This window comes from Lepisosteus platostomus, chromosome 9, assembly GCF_059453375.1.
Source record: "Lepisosteus platostomus isolate fLepPlt1 chromosome 9, fLepPlt1.hap1, whole genome shotgun sequence".
Taxonomy (NCBI): Eukaryota; Metazoa; Chordata; class Actinopteri; order Semionotiformes; family Lepisosteidae; genus Lepisosteus; species Lepisosteus platostomus.
Window position 1 is genome coordinate 3,889,162 of NC_142619.1, and position 20,763 is coordinate 3,909,924.

General features: G+C 40.1%; 1 protein-coding gene and 1 long non-coding RNA gene across 4 annotated transcripts in view; one reads left to right on the forward strand and one right to left on the reverse strand.

Annotated features, from left to right (window-relative positions):
- Positions 1-20,763, reverse strand: part of LOC148654430 (uncharacterized) — a 147,090-nt gene that overhangs the window by 76,805 nt on the left and 49,522 nt on the right. The window lies entirely within an intron of this gene.
- The window catches only part of ntf3 (neurotrophin 3), a 47,876-nt gene continuing 38,636 nt past the window's right edge, over positions 11,524-20,763 (forward strand). The window contains exon 1 of one of the 2 annotated variants that reach the window (XR_015941370.1): positions 11,524-11,959. Coding sequence is in view for 1 of the 2 variants with exons in the window: in XM_088646543.1 (XP_088502669.1) it covers positions 11,942-11,959 (18 nt within the window). In the remaining variant the exon portion in view is untranslated. The remainder of the gene's footprint in view (positions 11,960-20,763) is intronic. The other variant, XM_088646543.1, reaches the window with a different exon arrangement.

The following is a 20,763-nucleotide window of genomic DNA, read 5'->3' on the forward strand; positions in this document are numbered from 1 at the left end:
AGTACCTGGATGGGAGACTCCTGGGAAAGGTAAGGTTGCTACTGGAAGAGGTGTCAGTGGGGTCAGTAGGAGGCACTCACCCTGTGGTCCGTGTGGGTACTTATGCCCCAGTATAATGACGGGGACACTATACTGTAAAAAACTATACTATACTGGCTTCATCACTGAGAGCTGGTGTATGGGGAAAGTACTGGAGCATCATCCAGGTGGAGCTGCACACTGGTGGCGGTAGTGGGATTCCCCATTACCTGTGAAGCACTTTGAGTGGAGTGGTCAGAAAAGAAAAGGATTATTTCTGGATTCACATATTGCTTCATGGAGCTATGAATTTGAAAGGATGGTTTTGTCTTCGTGTGACGTGGAATTCCAAACAGCTCAACTTCTCCTTTTAGTCAATTTTATTTATACCACTGTTTTTAAATTCTGTCTGCCCACATCTCCTGAAATAAACGCTTAGATAGCCCGCAGCTGGAACTTATTGACATTGATTTTGATTCATTAGTATAATTAAAAGTACATAAATAAAGTACAGCATGACTCACCAGGTCTAATTAATGGTGCATCTTGCCTCTTATTTATCTCAATTTAGTTGTAATAGCTGACAGTGTTGCCTGAAATGGATGACGTCAAGGCATTTTTTTATGAGCTAGAGGGTTTCCATTCTTTTGCAAAACAGTAGGGTCTGATGGTTATTTTGTTATTATTAGAATAATATTATATTAAGGTGATCCGGGCGTAACTGGTAAAAGACTGACTCGGAAATGAGAGACAGTTTCGCTAATTAACGAAATGACAGTAATTGATGTCGTGTCTTTATGTTACCTTTTTAGGACCCAAGAGAACAGAAACAAATTATGGGACCTGTTGTCCTGTCTGATGGTTTGGAGAAAAGTCTGATAAAACAAAATCATGTTTCAATTGTGGTATAGTGGTGCAGTGGTCAGGATTGCAGCCTTACAGTGCTGGGGACCTAGGTTCAGTTCTGGACCTGGGGTGCTGTCTGTCTGGAGTTTATATGTTTCCTTTGTGTTCACTTGAGTTTCCTCCCACAGTCCAAAGACATACTGATGGGTTAAATATCTCCTGGGGACAACTAGCCAGAGTGTGTGCGTCTGTGCTTGCGAGTACTCTGTAATGGACAGGTGTCTCGTCCAGGGTGTATCCTGTCTTGTGTCTTTTGCTTTCTGGGATTGGCTGCGACTCGTTATTTCTTATGAAGTTTTATGAAAATGGTTCGATATTGAATGCAAAATCTACCACTTTACGCCCTTGTAATTTGGTTTTGGGATGACCAAAGGAGTTCACCTTATCAAACAGTTCAGTGCAAGGGCAAAAACTGTCTTTGTATAACGTCTTCCAAGTGTTTTCATCTCCTTCCAAAGATGCCCCATTTTGTTCAATTACCAATGATTTACACGTATTCTTCACAACAAATATTGTAATTAAAACGGTTACAAAATGCTGTAATTGAGTTGGTGTATTAGTTAGAACTGCCAAATATATATTTTTAACCCACCCAGCCCCATACAAATGCTGGACTGGTTAAAAAAAAAAATGTTGTGAGAGCAATTCTAAATTAATAATATGCAAGTATTGCAAAGAAGTAGCTGAAAAAATAATTCTGTATAACTCAGCTGAAGTGATACAGACTTTCATTTACGTTTTTAAGGCAGCAATGTGTCTTCCTACAGGGAATCTGGAATTTGTACATGTATATCGTAGAACTGCAAATGAACACAAATTCACAAAACTGAACCAGGAAACAAATGAGTCGCATTCCTATTACTGACTATGGATACATTATTTATATCTAACTAGGAGCAAACTTACAAAACAATTGCAATTGATGCCACGTACGATAACCTACAAATTACACAATAACTAAAAATGGTCGAGTGCTTCAAGATTTTAATCTCAAATATAGTAAGAATCAAAATAATTGACTTCATGAACTGAAAAAAAAAAAAAACAGTTCATGGTGTCCAATAAGCTTTTCTCCAGAGTAGTTTCTCTTTTCACATGCACTACAGAAAAACCATCAAACGGCTTGTTCCATCATCATGATGGATCAGAAAGTCTGCAAGCTAACTGGACACTGAGGTGGGATCTCTGCCTGTAAGTCACACTCGGTCTGGTTTCAACAAACATGACATGCTTAAACTGCAATGTGCCCTTTACAGAACTAAAGAGCAGTTAGCAGGCCACAATCTGACAGTTCAAGAAACCAACTAAATCTGGTCTGTGATGGCTGATCTCTTTGACCTTTCACCTCCTGGTCTGCAATGGCTGATCTTTGACCTTTCACCTCCTCTTGATTAGATTACTTCGGACTTCCGAAGTGGGGTTTAAATAATTTGCCTTCTACTTTTCCTCTGCTTCAAGTAATAGATAATATATGATGCAAAACTTCATCTTCCAGCTTCTTATTACTGCATTAGTTCAAGCAAGCAGAGCAGTGGACTATAATGTTGTACAGTGTGTGGAAAGTCCTGTTAAAAACATTTAGTGTAGTATGATGGATCCCCCAATCTCAGGGCTGAGGGTGAGTTGCAGCAGCTTGCCCAGAGAAAATAATTTCATGATACAATTGCTACATAAACTAGACATCTGGAAAAGAGTCTTTTCTTGTCACATTGCCTTGCAGAAGATCTCTCTTGAGATTCTACGGTGTTTGTTGCCAGACCCTTCAGCTGGCACCAGTACAAAACACACAGTACTAACAGCCTAGTGTTATTCAATGGTGGTTTAGATAAAGAGGAGATGGCTGATACTTTTTCAGCTGCCATTTCCTCGAGCAATCCAGACATTGCATCCTCCATCGGTGCGTCTCCTAATCTGTGCTTTAACCTGCAGAAGAGATGCTGAAAATAAGTCTAAAAATGATCATTCTATATTTTGATGCTAGAGAACGCTGACTGAAATGGAATTCAGAGAAGTGGTTAAGAGGTATCCTTTGGTGACACAAATTGGATTACCTCATAGTTTTGGATTTAAAATGCACATGCATGCTCACAAAATATGACGAGAAAAAAAAACCAAATCAAGAATATTGCAGCCTGCATACGAGTATCAGACTGTTTCTGCAAGTACTTCAGCTGCTACAGCAGTGGCTACCGATGTTTTCTTTTTTGTCTGGTTTTCCCCAACTTCAAATGGACTACCCTTTATTCCAAACTTTCAATACGAAAAGAAAACGACAAAACGAGTTAAACTGAACTCACTATGAAAGTTGGGGAGGGATGACGATAGCCCCGTTCAATCAGACTCAGCTGGCTGCTCCCCGAGCCAAGAGGGAGACTAAAACACTGCGTAATCCTTTCAGTACACTGCATTCGTGGGTGTCGTTATTACATTTCACTTGTAATAGTTCAAGAGTCACGGGATCAGTGTAGGGCTAGAGCTAACATTCAGTTTAAAGTGCATCATATACTACAACCTGCTGATCCTTCAGACTAACGCACCATTACACCAGAGACGGGGACGTCAGTGCTGTGTGAGATCACAGGTACTGTACTTGTGCACTGGGTCACTGTGACAGCAGAGATGGCCTTGTATGATATGGGGTGGTGTAGGCTTCAGGAATACTCCTTTCCTCTGTGGGGCTCACAGGTTTTTCACTTCAGCATCCACATGCATGCTTAGTAATGGATACTGTATGTGAGCAAATGGAGAGTCCTTCTTTCAACCCTCCTACCCAAGTCTGCCTGCAGAACTGACACTGCTGAATGTCCTGTCCGAACACTCTGGTTCACATGTGTAAATTAAGTTTAAAAAATACAGTAAATCAGACTTGATTCTGTCCAGCTCAATCCCCCGATGCACAAAGTTCATGACAGTAAAACCACAGTGAAAGTCCTGGGTAAAAGGAGTGTAAGGTGGTGGGGTGTGACCAAAACAGTGGCAACTATTGTGAAGAAAATGCATCATAAAACAACAGTAAACAGAAGTTAAGCCAATACAGTGAAGATTTAAGCTGTTGTCCTAAAAGATTGTTCTGCAAAGCGTAGGAAAAATCTGGGGGAGATCAACGCAGTAGAAGTAGATTATTAGAATTAGATTAATTATTATTGTTGTTTCATTGGATGGATTATTAGTATAAGGCATTATATAAAAGAAGTAAAATCCTAGTTTTGTTTTTATAATAAAGGATTAGTGGATGGTGTGATTTTCTACATGTACTCTTCTTTGACTAGATCATTTCTACCGGTGTACCTCTCTTCTGAATTGTAACTGGACATTGCTGAACATCTTTTCGAAACTTTCATCATCAGGCACGTGTCCTCAGACAGTGGTTAGGTCCCCGTTTCGTTCGATGAATTCTGCCATTTCTCCAGTCTCAACCGCAAAAAGAAAATTCCACATCTGGGACTTTTTAGGTGGCGTGAAACAGCACACCCCAGAAAGCTTGGAAAAGAGATATTTTAATTGTGAAAAGACACTCTTACTATGGAGTTAGAAACACGGGTGTTGAAGCGATGTCAAAAATTAGATGATTGGTACAGGTAGGTGCATTATCCTAAGCGCATTTATTTAGAACATTATCAAAGGAAAAAAACACTTGAACACCAAGGCCAGAGAAATGCAGAGCTGTGAAAAAGGGATGAGCTCTCTATGCATTATTCAGTCTTTTTACCCTTCATTTACCACAGACTGAGAAGCCTCTCAGTACTGCATTGTGAGCAGTAACTTACCTGTCACTAAGTGGTTTTGGCAGGTGCTTATTTTGGACAGGTGTTCATTTCACAGCAGAGCAAAAGTAAAACAAGAGCCAGAGACCTCATTAAAAAGTTTCCCTGTTTAAATCATTGTAACGCACGGCAGCTCTGAAGCGTGACAGAGTGCTCACCAAACAGTCACAACTGTGCAGCCATTTTTAGGTTTCTCTTGCGTGCCTGCTGATGGGGATTAGTTAATAGGTGTTTTTTTAGACCTTTAAGTACTGTAGCTTTTGTCTTAGGTGTGTGTGCTATCAGATTCTCTTCATGTCAAAAAAGGGAGTGTTTTGCCTCATTTATGATAATAATAATAATAATAATAATAAATAATAATAATAATAATAATAATAGCAGCTTACACTTATATAGCGCTTTTCTGGACACTCCACTCAAAGCGCTTTACAGGTAATGGGGATCCCCTCCACCACCACCAGTGTGCAGCCCCACCTGGATGATGCGACGGCAGCCATAGTGCACCAGAACGCTCACCACACATCAGCTCTCAGTGGGGAGGAGAGCAGAGTAATGAACCAAGTTCAGAGATGGGGGTTATTAGGAGGCTATGATTGGTGAGGGCCAATGGGAAATTTGGCCAGAACACCGGGGTTACACCCCTACTCTTTTCGAAAAACACCCTAGGATTTTTAATGACCACAGAGAGTCAGGACCTCGGTTTTACGTCTCATCCGAAGGACGGCGCCTGTTTACAGTCTAGTGTCCCCGTCACTATAATGGGGCATTAGGACCCACACAGACTGCAGGGTGAGTGCCCCCTGCTGGCCCCACTAACGCCTCTTCCAGCAGCAACCTTAGTTTTAAAAAAAGAATATTGCCTTTCAATGTCCAATCAAATAGTATTATTCAATACTTTTGTGTGGGAAGCAGGACAGCAGAGTGGTCAGCATCACAACTTCGTAGTGCTATGGCCCAGGGCTCATCTCCTAGGGTGCTGTCTGTGTGGAGTTTGCATGTTCCCCCCATGATCACATGGATTTTCTCTGGGTGCTCTGGTTTCCTTCCACAGTCCAACGACAGGCTGGGAGGTTAATCGACCTCTAGGAAAACTGGCCTTGGTGTGAGTGTCCTGTGATGGACTGGGGTCCTGTCCAGGGTGTACCCCACCTTTCACTTGTGGTATCTAAACAATATATGTACGATAGACATTTTCCATAAATGCTGCAACTACATTTATTTCATTTTCTGTTTCTATTACAAAGTTGCTGAATTTTACAACAGGACCTATTTCACATGTAAAGCTCCCTGTGTATTTTTTATATCTGAATTGTCTAGGCCGAACAAATAATAAGGATTTAAAGTGATATACCGGGTTATTTATTCGTCAATTTGCTTAATGGTTTAAAGAAATTCCGTACTACAGTATTATTTCTATTAAAGATACTATTACACTGAATTTGAACGTTCAGATGTTCATTGTGCCCGTGTCTTTGATCAACTAAAAACACACATTATTCATTCAAAAACAGTCGATTCAGGGGACAAATCACCTGTGTTTGCTGTAGGAGAAAGATATTCTGAAGCGCCCAAGTCTGAAAAATGGTTTAAAAGATAAAAGTATTTTTGAGCTGACAAAACAAAAAAAACAACTAAGTATAGTCAAGCCAGCTGTGTACATTATAAAAAAGATGTCTTTTATTCCCTGTTCTATACAGATGACCACTCCCACTGTTACATCTTTTCTGTTTCTGTAACTGTTCTTGTGACATTTCACTCCACATTCCTTGCTAAGCAGTTTAAAATAATTTTTAAACCGTTTCAAGTCTTATACTTCATTAGTATTATACTGTATGTGTTTGTATGATAGATATCATTTCAGGTAACATGAGAAACAGAACTGTCTACAAGTACTGGTGCAATAGAACAGAAGTATAAAACTGGGGCAAATGTTGCTTTTATCTGTCTGGAACAGTTATTGGGATAGAAGTTTTCGTTATTTAAACTCGTTGATAAAATCTTGCAATAAGATGGGTGGCACAGTGGTAAGCTTTGCCTCTTTGCAGCAGTGGGGCCCTGGGTTGAATTTCTGTGATGCTATGTGTGGAGTTTGCATGTTCTCTCCGTGTTCAGGTGGCTTTTTGCCCACTGTTTCGTCCCACAGTCTAAAGACAATTGGCCCGTGTGCGTGTGCGTTCTGCAATGGACTGGTGTCCTGTCCAGGGTGTTCCCTGCCTTGCTCCCTTTTCTTGCTGGGATAGACTGTGATATGAAGATGTGATAACCTGAAAGTTCACGAATCTGGTTCATCTGGAAAGATTGAAATCATAAAATTAATTTAAAAAAAATTAAATCATAAATCCCATAAAGTTAGCAACTTAGTTGCGTTAATAATGATACAAAAGGTGGCATATAGAAACAATGGCAAGGGAAGCACATACTATAGAGGAGTAGGCCAAACCATGGCCAAGACAACTGACAGAAGAAGTTTGAAACTGAGAACTGTGAAAATCAATCACATTGCCTGTTGTCTCAGTCTTTCTTTTATTATACAATTGTACTGTTTTTTTTAGTACTACTTATCGTCCGAGAGCTAGCTAAATAGCATTTTGTTATAGCATATACCTGTATATGAGTATACTGACAAACTTGAACTTGAGAAAGAAGTAGGAGCAGAAGCTATGTATCACATGGGCGATTCTGGGTTGCGGAGGACTTTTGTGTTTATGAAAATGCTTCTATGTTCTTCTATGTCACTTAAGGGGGGAAAATAAGAGTGCTGGGGTAGATCGCAAAAAGCGTAGAACATTAGTCCACAGAATTTATGCTCTAGCTTCACTTTTACAACATTGCCCTCAGATGTGGCATAACACAAAAATGATACTACAGCCTTAGACAGAGTTCAAAGAAGAGCAACAAGAATGATTGCTGGTCTGAGAGAAATGTCATATATAGTCTGGTTAAGGCAGCCTCTCACTCTAGAACAAAGGAGATTGAGATGAGATTTGATTCAAATATACTCTATAAGATCCTAAATTGTATTAACTGGGTCAACAGGGGTCTGCTTCACACAGCCTTTTGCTTTTTGTCAGGCATTTATTTTATCCATTAATGTTTGTTATGCTCTAATGGTGCGATAGAGATTTAATGTCTGTAATGCTCTAATGCTGCAATAGAGATTTGTTAGAAACTTTTTTTTGCTCCAACATTAGATACAGCAGATGACAGCAAGGCAGAAGAATTCATAAGTGATTGTCCATTTATGAATTTACGGTAACTTTCTTTTTATTCCTGCTTTCCATGGCTATAAATATTTGAATGATTTTTGACGTTTAAAGTAATTATAAGAGAAGGAACTATGGTTATGAGTCATGGTTTGTGCCACAGGGACATGAGCAAGGACAGCTGCTCATGAAAATTTTAACATCCTTTTAAGCTCGACTGTGGAACTCTTGCTGCAGTTGTAAAACTATCTATGCCGATCAACATATATTCCGAAACGTACATACCGTAAATGACGGGCAGAAAGCTAAACATCACAAAAGCCTAACATTTTAAAAGAGTGAATGCTGAAGTTTGCAGAATCATTTTGTCTGGTGCTACAGAAGAAAATGCTTCCATTCGTCTTTGGCAGTGTTGCACTGTGTAGCATCACAGTGACCCAAAGCAGAGGACAATGCAACCAAGAAAAGGAAAATTGTAGAATGGCCTAGCCGATCTCCAGAGCTTATTTCAGCATGCATGTTACAAACTAAAAAAAAAAACCTAGGTGAAAATATCGCAAGGCTGGACAAGAACTCAATTCAAGTCATTTTTATATAGCGCCTTTCACAACAAGGTCGCACCAAGGTGCTGAACAAAGTAAGGGTCCCTACGCGTTGTGAATACAGAACAGAAAAGACCAGAAGACAACAGAGGAGAGGAACCAAAAACTCCTTAGTTAGAGAAAAAAAAACCTCTAGGGGTCCAAGGTCAACTGGCTGCCCAACCCCTTTGGGCATGCTAACATTATACGATTAAAAAAATAACTAAATGAACTCAAAGTGGCTGGAGCAAAGCATCTTAAATCAGGGTGTACCTTGCCTTGCATTCTTTGAAGAGATCCTGATCTGCAACAGGCTATTAGAAAGTGGGTAGACGAATGAACACATGGTGTTCTTTGATAGGAGCATCTAAAGACGTGCTATTGGCAGCCAAGTTTTTCGCCAATTAAACAGGAGACCCCATAACATGTCCTCAATTGAGAGACCCGTGCTGGTGTCTTCATCTCCTCACATGTAGAGAAAGGGTAAATTGGTTACATTAAGGTCTCGTTCGACCAGCATGACCCGACAACAGGTCACCAGCTGCAAATGATTTAATTATTCCCAAGGACCACAGCTCGAGATCCCTCAGGGCAATTACATCCTTTTATGAGAAAAGCTGAATGATGCTTTGTCAACAGCACAATCCGCTGAAGATCGCTTTTCGCCGTCGTGTAATTCTTTTCAGATTTCACAGATGTGTCAAATACAGTAGGTGGGCATTAAGGGATTGCCAAACCTCACGGATCGCGATTCGACCAAGGTCATGCATTCTTTTCATACGGAAAATAAAGCATGGCTATTTCATGCGCTCCCACACAATTATGTCTCCTAGGTTAGAGGAAACACAGAAACTTACAGCAGGAAAGATAGGAAGGTTTTTTTTATAGTAAAAAGAGTTCAACTATAGATTTACCAATTGTACATTTCTAAGTCAGTGATATGTGACAGCTGGCCATCTAGCATACATCTCTGTTACCCAGAAAGACACTTTCAAGATGGCCTATCTATCTCTTTTCTAACCTCCTTATCCGTTTCAGGGATGCAGGGGAGCTGGAGTCTATCCCAGCAAGCAACAGGCACACTGTCCCTGGATAGGAAAATTACCCTTCCAACTTGACTGGGGGAGGAAACTGGAGCAGCCAGAGGAAACCCATGCAAACTCCACACAGACAGCACCCCAGGTCTAAAATGGAACCCAGGGTCCACAGCATTGCTGGCAGCTGCACCACTTTAATCATTGTACAATATTGTGGAATCCTTCCTTGTCTGGGAACAATAAACGTTTTCAAGCATCCACTTGACGTTTTCCTTTGCTCCCAAAAGCAGACAGGTGCCTCCCTAGCGAGATTTGACTCAAAGCAGGTTGTGAAGACAGGACTGTGCAGGGATGGCCAACGTTTTTCACAGCTAAGCAGGTTTTGTAACCCTCCCTGAATCATCCGTTGTTAATCCCCGGGAACAGACTGTTATTCCGACCAATTCAGCTTTGTAATTAAGATAAGTAATTTATTAAGCGCTTAGATAAAAAAAAACAATATATATGCCTAAAGGAAGGAACATGTTTAACACCCCCTGATGTAAACGAAAGCTGTACAGAAGTAATAACTTACAGAATGCATTGACCAGTCCATCACAGGACACGCACACACACACACACTAAAGCCAAATTTCCCAAAAGGCAATTAACCTGCTGGAGCATCTTTGAACTTTGGGAAGAAACCATCACGGACACAGAGAGAACATGCAAACTCCACACAGACAGCACCCCAGGCCCATAATGGACCCCAGGCCCATAATGGACCCCAGGCCCAGTGCTGAGTCAGCAGTGCTAACCTCTGCAACATCACACATTCAGAATAATTAAAACAATACACAAATTGGATCTACATCATAAACAAACAGTATGGAAAATTGATGTATACTGAGTGTGTAGTTTCAATTACGGTATTTCTGCTGAAAACTGTACATGTAGTTTATGTGCAAGAATACTTTTCTGTACATGCACTATACGCTTGTCCTACTTGCGCGTTGTGGGTTTCAGTGTTTAATTTTTACAGTACCGTTATCAATGTGTACTTTGTGTTCGTTGTGTAGGACTTAACAGATGCAGTGGCATAAATATCGATTAAAACATAAAACCATGTTATTTTATTTGTGTGATATGCATCGTCCTTTAAAAAAAACGTTAATACGCGTGATAAAAAGCGTTTTATCCCACGGCGGCTTGATGTAGTGGGTACGGAAAGGGCAGTGCTGTACAGAGGGCGAGGGAAGGGTTATTAATGAGGAAATGAATTCATCTGCAAGCTTTTGTGTTTTTTTTTACGATTACGTTCAAGTCCTTAAAATACTTAATACTCCCTATTGTTCTATTGAACTGTATTTAACTACTATTATTATTCACAATATGTGTGTCGGCATCCACACAAGCGATCAGAAAACGGATAACTACGTATAGGGTTTTCTATCAAACAATACGTACAGTACAATCCAATTGGTGCATCTACAGTACAAAAAGTAAAGTACAAATTCTTACAATCAGACTTAATTTATATACCTTTCATTCAACTGGTGAAACCTGAAATTTGTCAGTGGTGAACTTCAGCCGTCTTGAAAAGTTCGCGTTGTTTTTAGACAATTTCGTTAAATTAGTTAGAAAAATGAACAATGTCACAATATCTTTATAAGGTTTATAACGCAAAATTATTTAAGACAAGGTGAGTCACTGCAAAACCGCTAAGGCTAAGACATTTCCCCATAATACCCACAAAAAAACCCCCAGAAAATGTAGTAAGATAGCAGTCAGAATAAAGTCTGAAAACAATTTGAAACATGAGCACGCACAAGTACGAACTATTATCTGGTTTATCCGTTTCCTCAAAGTGTATGTTGGCTACCAACATATTGGAAACACCACTGTGCAAAATTCTTCTGAACTTCTTTTCTGAAAAAAAAATATGGTGCAATCGCCAACATTCGTCATGATTTCACTATCAAATTTCAAGGCATGTCCTGCTCTCCTGTTCTTCTTTTTAATGCGTTTTGTCAGGTGTTGGAAGAAATACAGATTAGACGTAACCTAGCGTTATTGTTGCTGCCATCGTTGTTGTTGGACAGCTGTTAGTAAAATTGTTACATTTCTCAGATCAATGAGAGGCAGAGGCAGCAGTTCTGAAGAGGCCAGCTAGTTTTTGTGTGGTCCTGCGTCTGAGTCAATCTGCAAAGATTCCACGAGTCTAAAACAGCCATCTGTTTGGTTGTAGTCGAGAAGATTACGTTTGCAACCCGAGAGAGAGAGGGGGGGGAGAGAGAGGGAGAGGAGAGAGAGAGACTTAAGTTCTTTTCTGCAGTTTCACACTACGACGACCGTGGTAACATGCACTTCGCTTTTCATTGAGAACTTTCAAATCGGCTCGCTAACATTATCACCTTCATGTCGACTTTGTTGGATAATTCTACACGGATGCTATGGTTACCTTTATTACGGTAAGTCGCAAGTTTTAAGGCACACCTATTTTTTGGGGGGGTTGTATTTGATTGTGCTTGATTTTGAGTTCGTGGGAATTAAAAACAGGACCTGCCGCAGACTGGGGAAAAAACAATCAATGCACGTATTTGCAGGGTTCTAGCTGGACATCTAGAGTTGGAAAATGGAGATTATATATACAGTACGTAATGCATAGAAATTGTACTTGTTGAAGTGATATAGGATTAACAGTTCATGCAAGACGCCTGGAGTTAGTTAATGAGACAGCCTAGTTCTTTTTTTAACCCTTATTAATGCTGTAGAAGAACATTTCTTAATGTTGGAGGTGAGGGTGATTTTGTAACCTCGTGTGATCAATTCTCTCTCACCCCCCTCCTTCTCGACTTCACTTCTAAAGATTCCAGTCCAGTTTGGTTTGGACTGAAATCTGCTAGGAATGTACAAACCATCTTTACAAGACTACACAGTGCCCGAAGGTAAATTTAAACTAGTACGGGCACAGTCATCACTCAATGCACGCCTCTTCTCTAAATAAAACGAAATTTTCGGCGTGACACTGCTGTAACAATGTTAAATGCATGAAAATTAAATACGGACGTCTTCATTTTAGGAAACCTCAGTTAATACTACAGAAATGTGATTCAGGTCCGTTCATAAAAAGGAAAAAACAAAAATGAAAACACCCAATTCTTACTAGGCTGCAGTTCTGTTTTTTTTTAGTGTATTTTCTCCCCAGTATATACTGTACTGGACACCACAAGCCTCACAGGAGTGGGGTGTGTAGATAGTGAGTTTTTTTTTTGAGGGGAAAATGTCTTTCAGACCCGTGACTCCAAAAAGAACAGTAAAGCGAAACCAGTATGGGGTCTGTCTTTTTAAATCACAGATTACAGCTATGAACTGCACTTTAAAACTTCTGCTTTGGGGACGAACTGTAAAATGTGTTATGGTATGAGTAGGGAAGTCCCGACTTTGAAGACACTGCGCTTTTTTCTAACTGGAGAGGGAAACATTTAGGCATGAACTTTTTCATTCCTGACGTGTATTTCTGTACGGTCGCAGCCTAATCATTGCCGGCGACAGGCAATCCGTAAAATGGATAATCCATACAAATCTTAAGTGGCGACAGGATTGCCAAACGACTTCTGCAGGACTCTAGGGTGGCGGTAGGTTAAAGTGAATGTGACTGCGCTGGGTATTTACGAACGATTCGCGCTCGGTGTTTTTCAATTAGCATTCTCTGGTCTCCAGAGTCGTGTACCGACTTGTTTTTACAGAAGCATCTGTCAGATAATGGCCTTGGCCCCAGAAGGTAAATGCTTTAACTAGGAGGGGAAATAGGAATTAGGTTTACTGACTTCCCAAATTAAACAGCTGGTTTAATTGTCTTAACTCAAAGTATAGTGCACTTGATTTACGTCTTATTTTTTCAACATAAAACGCAAAAGGAACACAGCGGTGGAGCTTACGCACAAAAAAGTGACAAAGGGTAAAATTAAACACCTTTTCATGACAGGGATAAACATCGGACAATTTTCCCCCCACTTTTTTGCACTCTAAAATGCAATCTAACAGCGTTTACTGTCCTTGATTCAGCTTTTCCACAAGGTAAATTGTGTTAATTGAAAAGGCAATGCTTTTTGTGTTTAATCGCACAACACTCGAATAAACAACTAGAATGATGTTTAATTTTGCAGATTCACCATTTCTCCCTTTTAATGCGTTGCGGTAATACTCTCATGCGCACATAATGTTCTCTTTAGATATGTGGAGTAAAACGTCACGGCACTCAAATCTAATGCTTAAAGAATTTGGAATAGTGTCTCATATTAGTGACTTTCAATGTGGCGTATACAAACCCAGGAGAAACAGAAAACGGACACAGTATCACAATTATCATAAGCAAACAAAATAAACCTGCTACTTTGCGGCATTGCGTTTTAAAATCGATACCCTTCAGAAACCGTCTAGTTACATTTTCTGTATGCTGTTATAGCTTTAAGTTAATCATTGATAATGCCACTCATTTGTGTGAGAAAGTACAAACTACGTGAATATAGTAAAATTTACATTGAAACATTTTTTTAAAAATCAGCTTGTTGCAATTTTTAACATTGGAATAACCAATACCAGTGGAAGCTTTTATGCAAAAAAGAGCCGTCATGTTGTTTAGCGGCTGTGTATTCACGTTCTGAACCGTTATTTTTACATTACAGTCTAATGGGTGCTACTGATGACTGGTATGGTGATAAGGCAACATAGTTGGCTCCCAGTTCCTGGATTGTAGGGTTGGTTATATCTTTCTGTGTGGAGTCTGCATGCTCTGTGGGTTTTCCCTATAAAAGTTTCCATCCACTCTCCAAATACAGAAGGTCTGAATAAATTGGTGCCTCTAAATTGTCCATATTATGTGTGTGCTCCCTGTGATAGCCTGGTATTCTGTCCAGAGTTTAATCGTGCCTTGTGCGCTGAGTTTTCAGAATAGGCATCAGGGTTCTGCAGAGCTTTACAGGAATAAGCCGATTTCTGCTGCTGACTGGATGGTAGGTACCACTCTTTCCTTTTTTGGTCAGAAAAGAAATCTTCCTTCTTACTGTCCATTAAACGAAAGGACTTGGGTTTGTTCTTGGGCCAAGTTTGCGTCTTTTGATGTAAGAGAGGAGTTGTTTTTTTGCATGGACTGTGTTTCTTTAGCAGTTCCTATTTAAAGGAAGTATGTCACATTTATGTTTCTGTAAGGCCAATTAAGCTTTTAGCCAATTAAGCATTTATAGAAATCTGTGGCCAACACGATTTTGTGCAAGAGCAATCTAACAAAACTCACAGGAGCTTCCAGGTTTACTCAAGGTTTAGTCCTGTGAGAGTTCCTGGAAAGGTCTGTGAAGTTATGCATATTTCTTACATTTTAGCACATCCTTTACATCATGTTATGCATTATGGTACTAGATTCTAAGACGAAAAAAGATAAGTCTCTCACCTTTTGAGTGGGAATAATTGAATTTTGTACCTCTTCTCGGGCTCATCCTTGACTGTTCTGTTCTACTTTAGATCACTATAATAAAATTGCCTCAAAAGATAGTCTCTAGTTTTGTGGCAGAGTGAAATTAAGTGTCTCCAAGGGATGACTGAGAAAAAAATTGCAATTATCTTACCTTATTCGTCAAATTACCTGAATTTATTTTTGTTTATTTTTCCCCCGAGTAATTTAAGAGGACGCCATTAAAATGTCTTTAGAACGTTGTGCACGTGCAAGTACTCTCTGCGAATGGCTCATTATCTATCCAGTATATAACCCTAAACATGAAGCCTTTGCTCACAAAATTCACTTTTGTTAATCATTTTGACTTTCAAACCTACAGTGTAGCTGACTCTGTAATAATATTAGCATCCATGTTTCCTGCTTTAGACACCATGAAAAAGAATCTGAAAACCGACTCTGGTTATGATTTGAAACATCTGCATTTCTGTGCTTTGATCAGCCGATCCTAAAAGTGAAATTTAAGCACAGGCCTGTGTGCCTTCTGTCTGCATGTCAGACTTGTGGTTCCCGTGGTAGATCTAACTGGAGGTCCTACGCCCCTGGGAGTCAAAGAGTCATAAGCATAGCTGGTTTCTTTAGAAAGCAGTTTGCATCCCCTTAACTACGAACGGGGAGCCGTTTTCCGGGTTTGCTGGGATATTGGGAAAAGGGAAGGCAGTGTGGTTCACCTAGATGTGTTCCCTTTTTTTTTTTTTTTTTGTTTTCCTCAATTGACAAATGGTCGGGCTGTGGCTCTGTGGGAACGGACACGCCGTTTCTCACGGTTCAGCGATTAAGGGCCCCCTTTCTTGAAGGTTGTACAATGAAGAACTTTCCTGGTGCAGCACCTCCTAGTCCCAAAAGCCTAGGTTGCCACACGTGGGGCTTTGTTTTCCTGCTCAAGTGCTGCCTGCAGAGGCATACTGTATTTTCACTCTTTGTGGTCTCTCCCCGGCCTTGGGCCTGCTCCATCTCTTCGATTTCCTTCCCTCAGCTGGGCCTTTCTAACGGTCTTTCCCATGGTGGTGCACTGTGTTTATTTTGACTACAGCAGCGTGGTGCAGGGGTTAGGGTTCTGGCCTAGTAACCAGACAGTTGGGGGTTCAAATCCCGGGTGAGGTGCTTTTGTTGACACCCTGACCAGAGTAGTTCAGTTAAAACCCTTCCAGTACAATACCCGACTGCATGAATGGGTGACACTGTAAGCTGCTTTTGATCAAAGCACCAGGCAAGTACTGTACTCGAGTAATTGTAGAACTAGCAACAAGTGACAGAGGAATGAATCAGTTTTTCTGCTCCGTTCCTCAGTGGTGATCTGTCTTGCTTAATGCTGGAGTGTCACACGCTAATAACCTTTATTCTTATTTATTTAGCTTGAACGAGCAAACAGTTGAACGCCTACTTCCTCCGACGTCCATCTTGTTAATTTCATTTTCTCCTTTCTTTTCCCGTTAACTAATAAACCCAGGGCCTGCACTGGCTGTCACAGGTGAAGCGCTTGGGGGGGGGGGGGGGGGGGGAGGTGGGGGGTACTGAATGCTCTCCGTTTTAGAAGATAAAGCAAATTTGAACCCTTTGCTAATTTCTTGATTCAGTTACTCGGGTGCAGCCTTAGATTTCCTGGATGGCTAGGATGTGAGAGTTGTGAAAACCAAGTTTACAGGCTGGGTTGGCTACAGTAACAGGCTTATTAAATGAGTAGCCTGATGGGAACATTGAAGACGTCTTAGTGAATTAGTGTGGCTCTAAGGAGAAAAAAAAAGTCATTTTAATTCTAATTCACAGTGTGGTTATAAGGTACGCCAGAGCTATGATAACCAAAATGCCAACTGCAAGTGTCTTTTAATGCCATGCTTACCACAGTTGATAGAGAAACAGAAACAGAACTCGGGGCTGAGAGACTCAGGGGTCTCTCATGGAACAGTGCTAGAAGAGTATGCAGCCAAGATAGTGGGGAAAAAATAGCACAAGCAGTAAATGAAAGATAAGACAGAAATGTAGGTCTGAAAACGTTGCCCGAGAGGTGTGATGTACAGCGTTTGGAAGAAGAAAAGTTAAATTAAAGCACAGTTACACAGTGGTTCAGATATATAAGCAATTATTTGTGTTTGTTAATAAACAGATCACTAGCCCAGTACTTCCCTCCCATCGCGACTAAGGTTATCAGCACAGGTCCAGACAGTTCACTACAGTCAGGGAAGACTGCAGCTTTGTCAGGACATTCAGTCAAACCAGTTCCAGCGTATTCTGTGGCACTCCTCATTATCCCATGTGTAGCTGTACATTAGGTAGGCCCTTGACTCACCTCTGCAGTTTATTACCAGTCAGTGATTGTTGAGATCACTGCGTTTTACAGGAGAGGCAGACTGCTATCCAGGGCGTCATGCCTTTTCATTGGCTAATGGGCAGGGATCTATGCAGGGGGATTACAGGCGGTTTTTGGCACAAACCCCGACTTGGCTGAGGGATGACGACCTAGCCATGAGGACAGGGTAGTTGGACAACCCACTTGTGAGGCAAAGGCAGGACTGAGAGAAGCAGAGAGATACAAAGCTGTGAACTCTAGGGAAGAATTGAACATGGTTCAATAGCCCATGTTCAATAGCCCATATATGCCTGCCTAGGGCAGGTACTTGTGTAGATTACATGCCTGATGTCAGAACTTGCTTCTCTCTTCAGAATGTGGATTTCACACCTACGAGAATATCTGTAACTGCAGTGGTCTAATTTGAAAAGGCAGTGACATTGTTTGCTTAAAAAGGGTGAATACCTTCTAATGTTAAGTACTATCCCAGCAGTCCTTCAGAACCCCCACAAACTTTTCTGGAGGTCAAAGATCATTATCATCTTGGTAACAATACGAGATGAACCATTTTCAGATGGCTTCATTGTGACCGACGGTAAACATCTGTTTGAGCAACCAGTTGGACCACCTTCTTTTCAAGATTTTTTCCAGTTTTACAGTGAGCAGCTTCATACAGTAGGTATTTTATACTGAATCCGTCCACTTAGAATTGCCATGCTGGTATACCTTGTGAGTTTTGTTACCCCTGGAAAAAAAAATCTCCCCTCTCCTCCCAGATCCCAAGATTATAATGAATTGTATATTTGAAGATGAAATCAATCAGTGGTCTCTCCATTCCAGGTCTGTAACCTGCTAAGGGAATGATAATGGTATCGCCAGATGTTTTTTGCTGCTCTTACTACTCCTGATAATAATGACGATGAAAGCTATTTACTCATGGTTCTGACAGTATTCATATCTAGCAATGCTGGCAGCTCTAATTTGTTTGCTACTCAAAACAGTGTGATATCTGTTGGTGAGTCGATCTGTACTATCATAAAGGTATTCACAATCGTGTGAATTCAGTCAAGTGATTATTTTCCCCTCTCATGCTTGTGTTTCGCCCTCCTTGCACATATTTTTTAAATTTTCAAGCTCAAGCAATGACGTTTTCTGTGCGGGTGCAGACCATTTTGTGATGGTCAGCCTCTAGTGCTTTATAATTACCTTGCTTTCAGCAAGGTGGTGAATTGCTCAGAGGACATGTTGCCGAAGGTCCTATCGCACTATTGCATTGCTACTGTAGTGACAGGGGTGGTCAGAGTTTTAACGGATTGATTGATTGGTGATCAGCATCTCCTTGTCTACCCAACCATCATTCTACTGTTGATGCTAAATTTCTGTTGGCTACTCTAGAAATGCAGTTTCACTTTAACTTTCATTTACTCGCACGTCCTTAGGGGCACCTGTGTACATTCAGTGCTTGCACTTGGGATCCTTAATGCTAATGAACTCTATATAAGTTCTGAAGAGATCCATCATTGCCTCCACTCCATTCTGGCGAAATTAAGTGTTTCTGCTCCAGTAGTTTTATAATGCTGCATTAACAGTGTCACCCTCGTATTTCTGTCTACTGAAGGTCGATCTCAAAACTATCAAGTACGATATCTCACTGTAATGTAACTTTTCGTTCACTCTGCGGATCTGTTCCGTTTATCTGGACTTCTGTCTTAAATATGTCTTTCCCTTTCCTCGTGCAATGCACTAATGGTCTCGTTATGCAGCATTTGGACTCAGAACTCATAAAACAGGATTTTAGAAGTCAGCTCCCTGCATCTCAGCCTGACATTTGAATTAGCATGATTGACGCTTAGTCACTGTCCTTGAATCATTACTGACAAAGACACTCAAAAATGCACCGTTCTGAATATAATTTGGCCGTCATGGTGGTTTGATTGTTGTAGTATACGGTACAGACATGAACAAGTTCTGCCCAATTGCGTAAGCTGTGCCCGTGAGATTTTTTTAAAGGAACATGGGAAATGAAATAAGCTTTAGATCTTTTGTAAATATTAAACTATTTCTAAATGTTTTGGTCATATATTTTAGCCAGATATGAGATACCAGATATTGTAGCCTTATTTAATCACTTGAATTTTCACAGCCCGATGTAAAGGTCCAGATTTTTTAAAATACTTGATTTCACAGGATGTCTTAAGAAAAAGGATCTTATTGTAGGTTATAGAACTTCTTTATGATATACAGGTACCGTAATTGCCATACACATTTAAGATGTATAGTACATAGTGTACTAGTATAGCATATACACACACTGTCATTAATATACTTTATTTTAAATAGTTCTGCATCAAATAGAAATCCCCATTTTTCTTAATTACATTTATCTAAGTGTTAAATTTAAAATCAATATAATGATAATTAATTTAGCAAATAATATAGGACAATACATAGAAAGTAATGGTTATTACAGGATTAACAGTGCAGTAAGTAACAGTACAAACTGCACATTGGTATCGCAGTATTGCACATGGGAGAGAAGCTTAGTCTAAGGTGCCAGTGGGTGAAGCATGCTGTGTCGTTAGGTGGCTACTGAGAGAAATGGGATTTGCTCTTCCATAAGAGAAGAAGCTAATGGGAGCGTGGTTGGCACTCCTGTACGGTTCAGAGGCTGGTGAGAGAAGCGCGTTTTGCGCTCCTGTACGGTTAAGATGCTGGTAGGAGAAGCAGGGTTGCTTCTGGCTGATGCGCAATCTTAATGTGGAATTCAGTAAGGCTTCTCAGACACACTTGCCTTTTAATTTGTTCAACATAAATCAAATAACAGATTTCCTCCGATTACCACAGGACTCAAATAAGAATTGAATGTGGGTCATGCACATGTTAATTTCCAGTAATTACAAAATTGATTGTATGACAGAAGCTGTGCTGATTATGTGTCCTGTCCTTAAACAAATTAAATTAATCTGGAAATTAATTTATCGATGAACCTTCCCCTTGATCCAAAAAGCATCATGTAACATGATATACAATTTGCAACTCACATTGAAAGTCACTCAAGAACAGTCATTGATAATAGGTGTATGCTTCTACCTTTATATTGTATAATGAATTAAAACTTGATTTAAAAAATAGTCTTTAGCCTTTTAAATACAGTAGAAGGGAAAAGGGGAAAATTCTTTAAAATGAGCCTTTAAATATATTGGTCTATAATTAAATTTTACATATTATTCAATAGAAAAAAATAGTTTTTTGTAATTATCCAATCACAATTTTATCCTATGTTCATATACTGTAATTGCATTGTAGAACAAGCTACTGTATTATATTCAATTAGTAAACTAGCATAATGCAGTATTGTTTTGTCCAGTGTGATCTAGACCTAGACTGAACTTCTTTTGTCTTATTTCAGGTAGTCCCATTCACCTTCAATGGGATTGTTAACATGATTTTGTGGTGGTCATGCAAAAAAAGACAGTAAA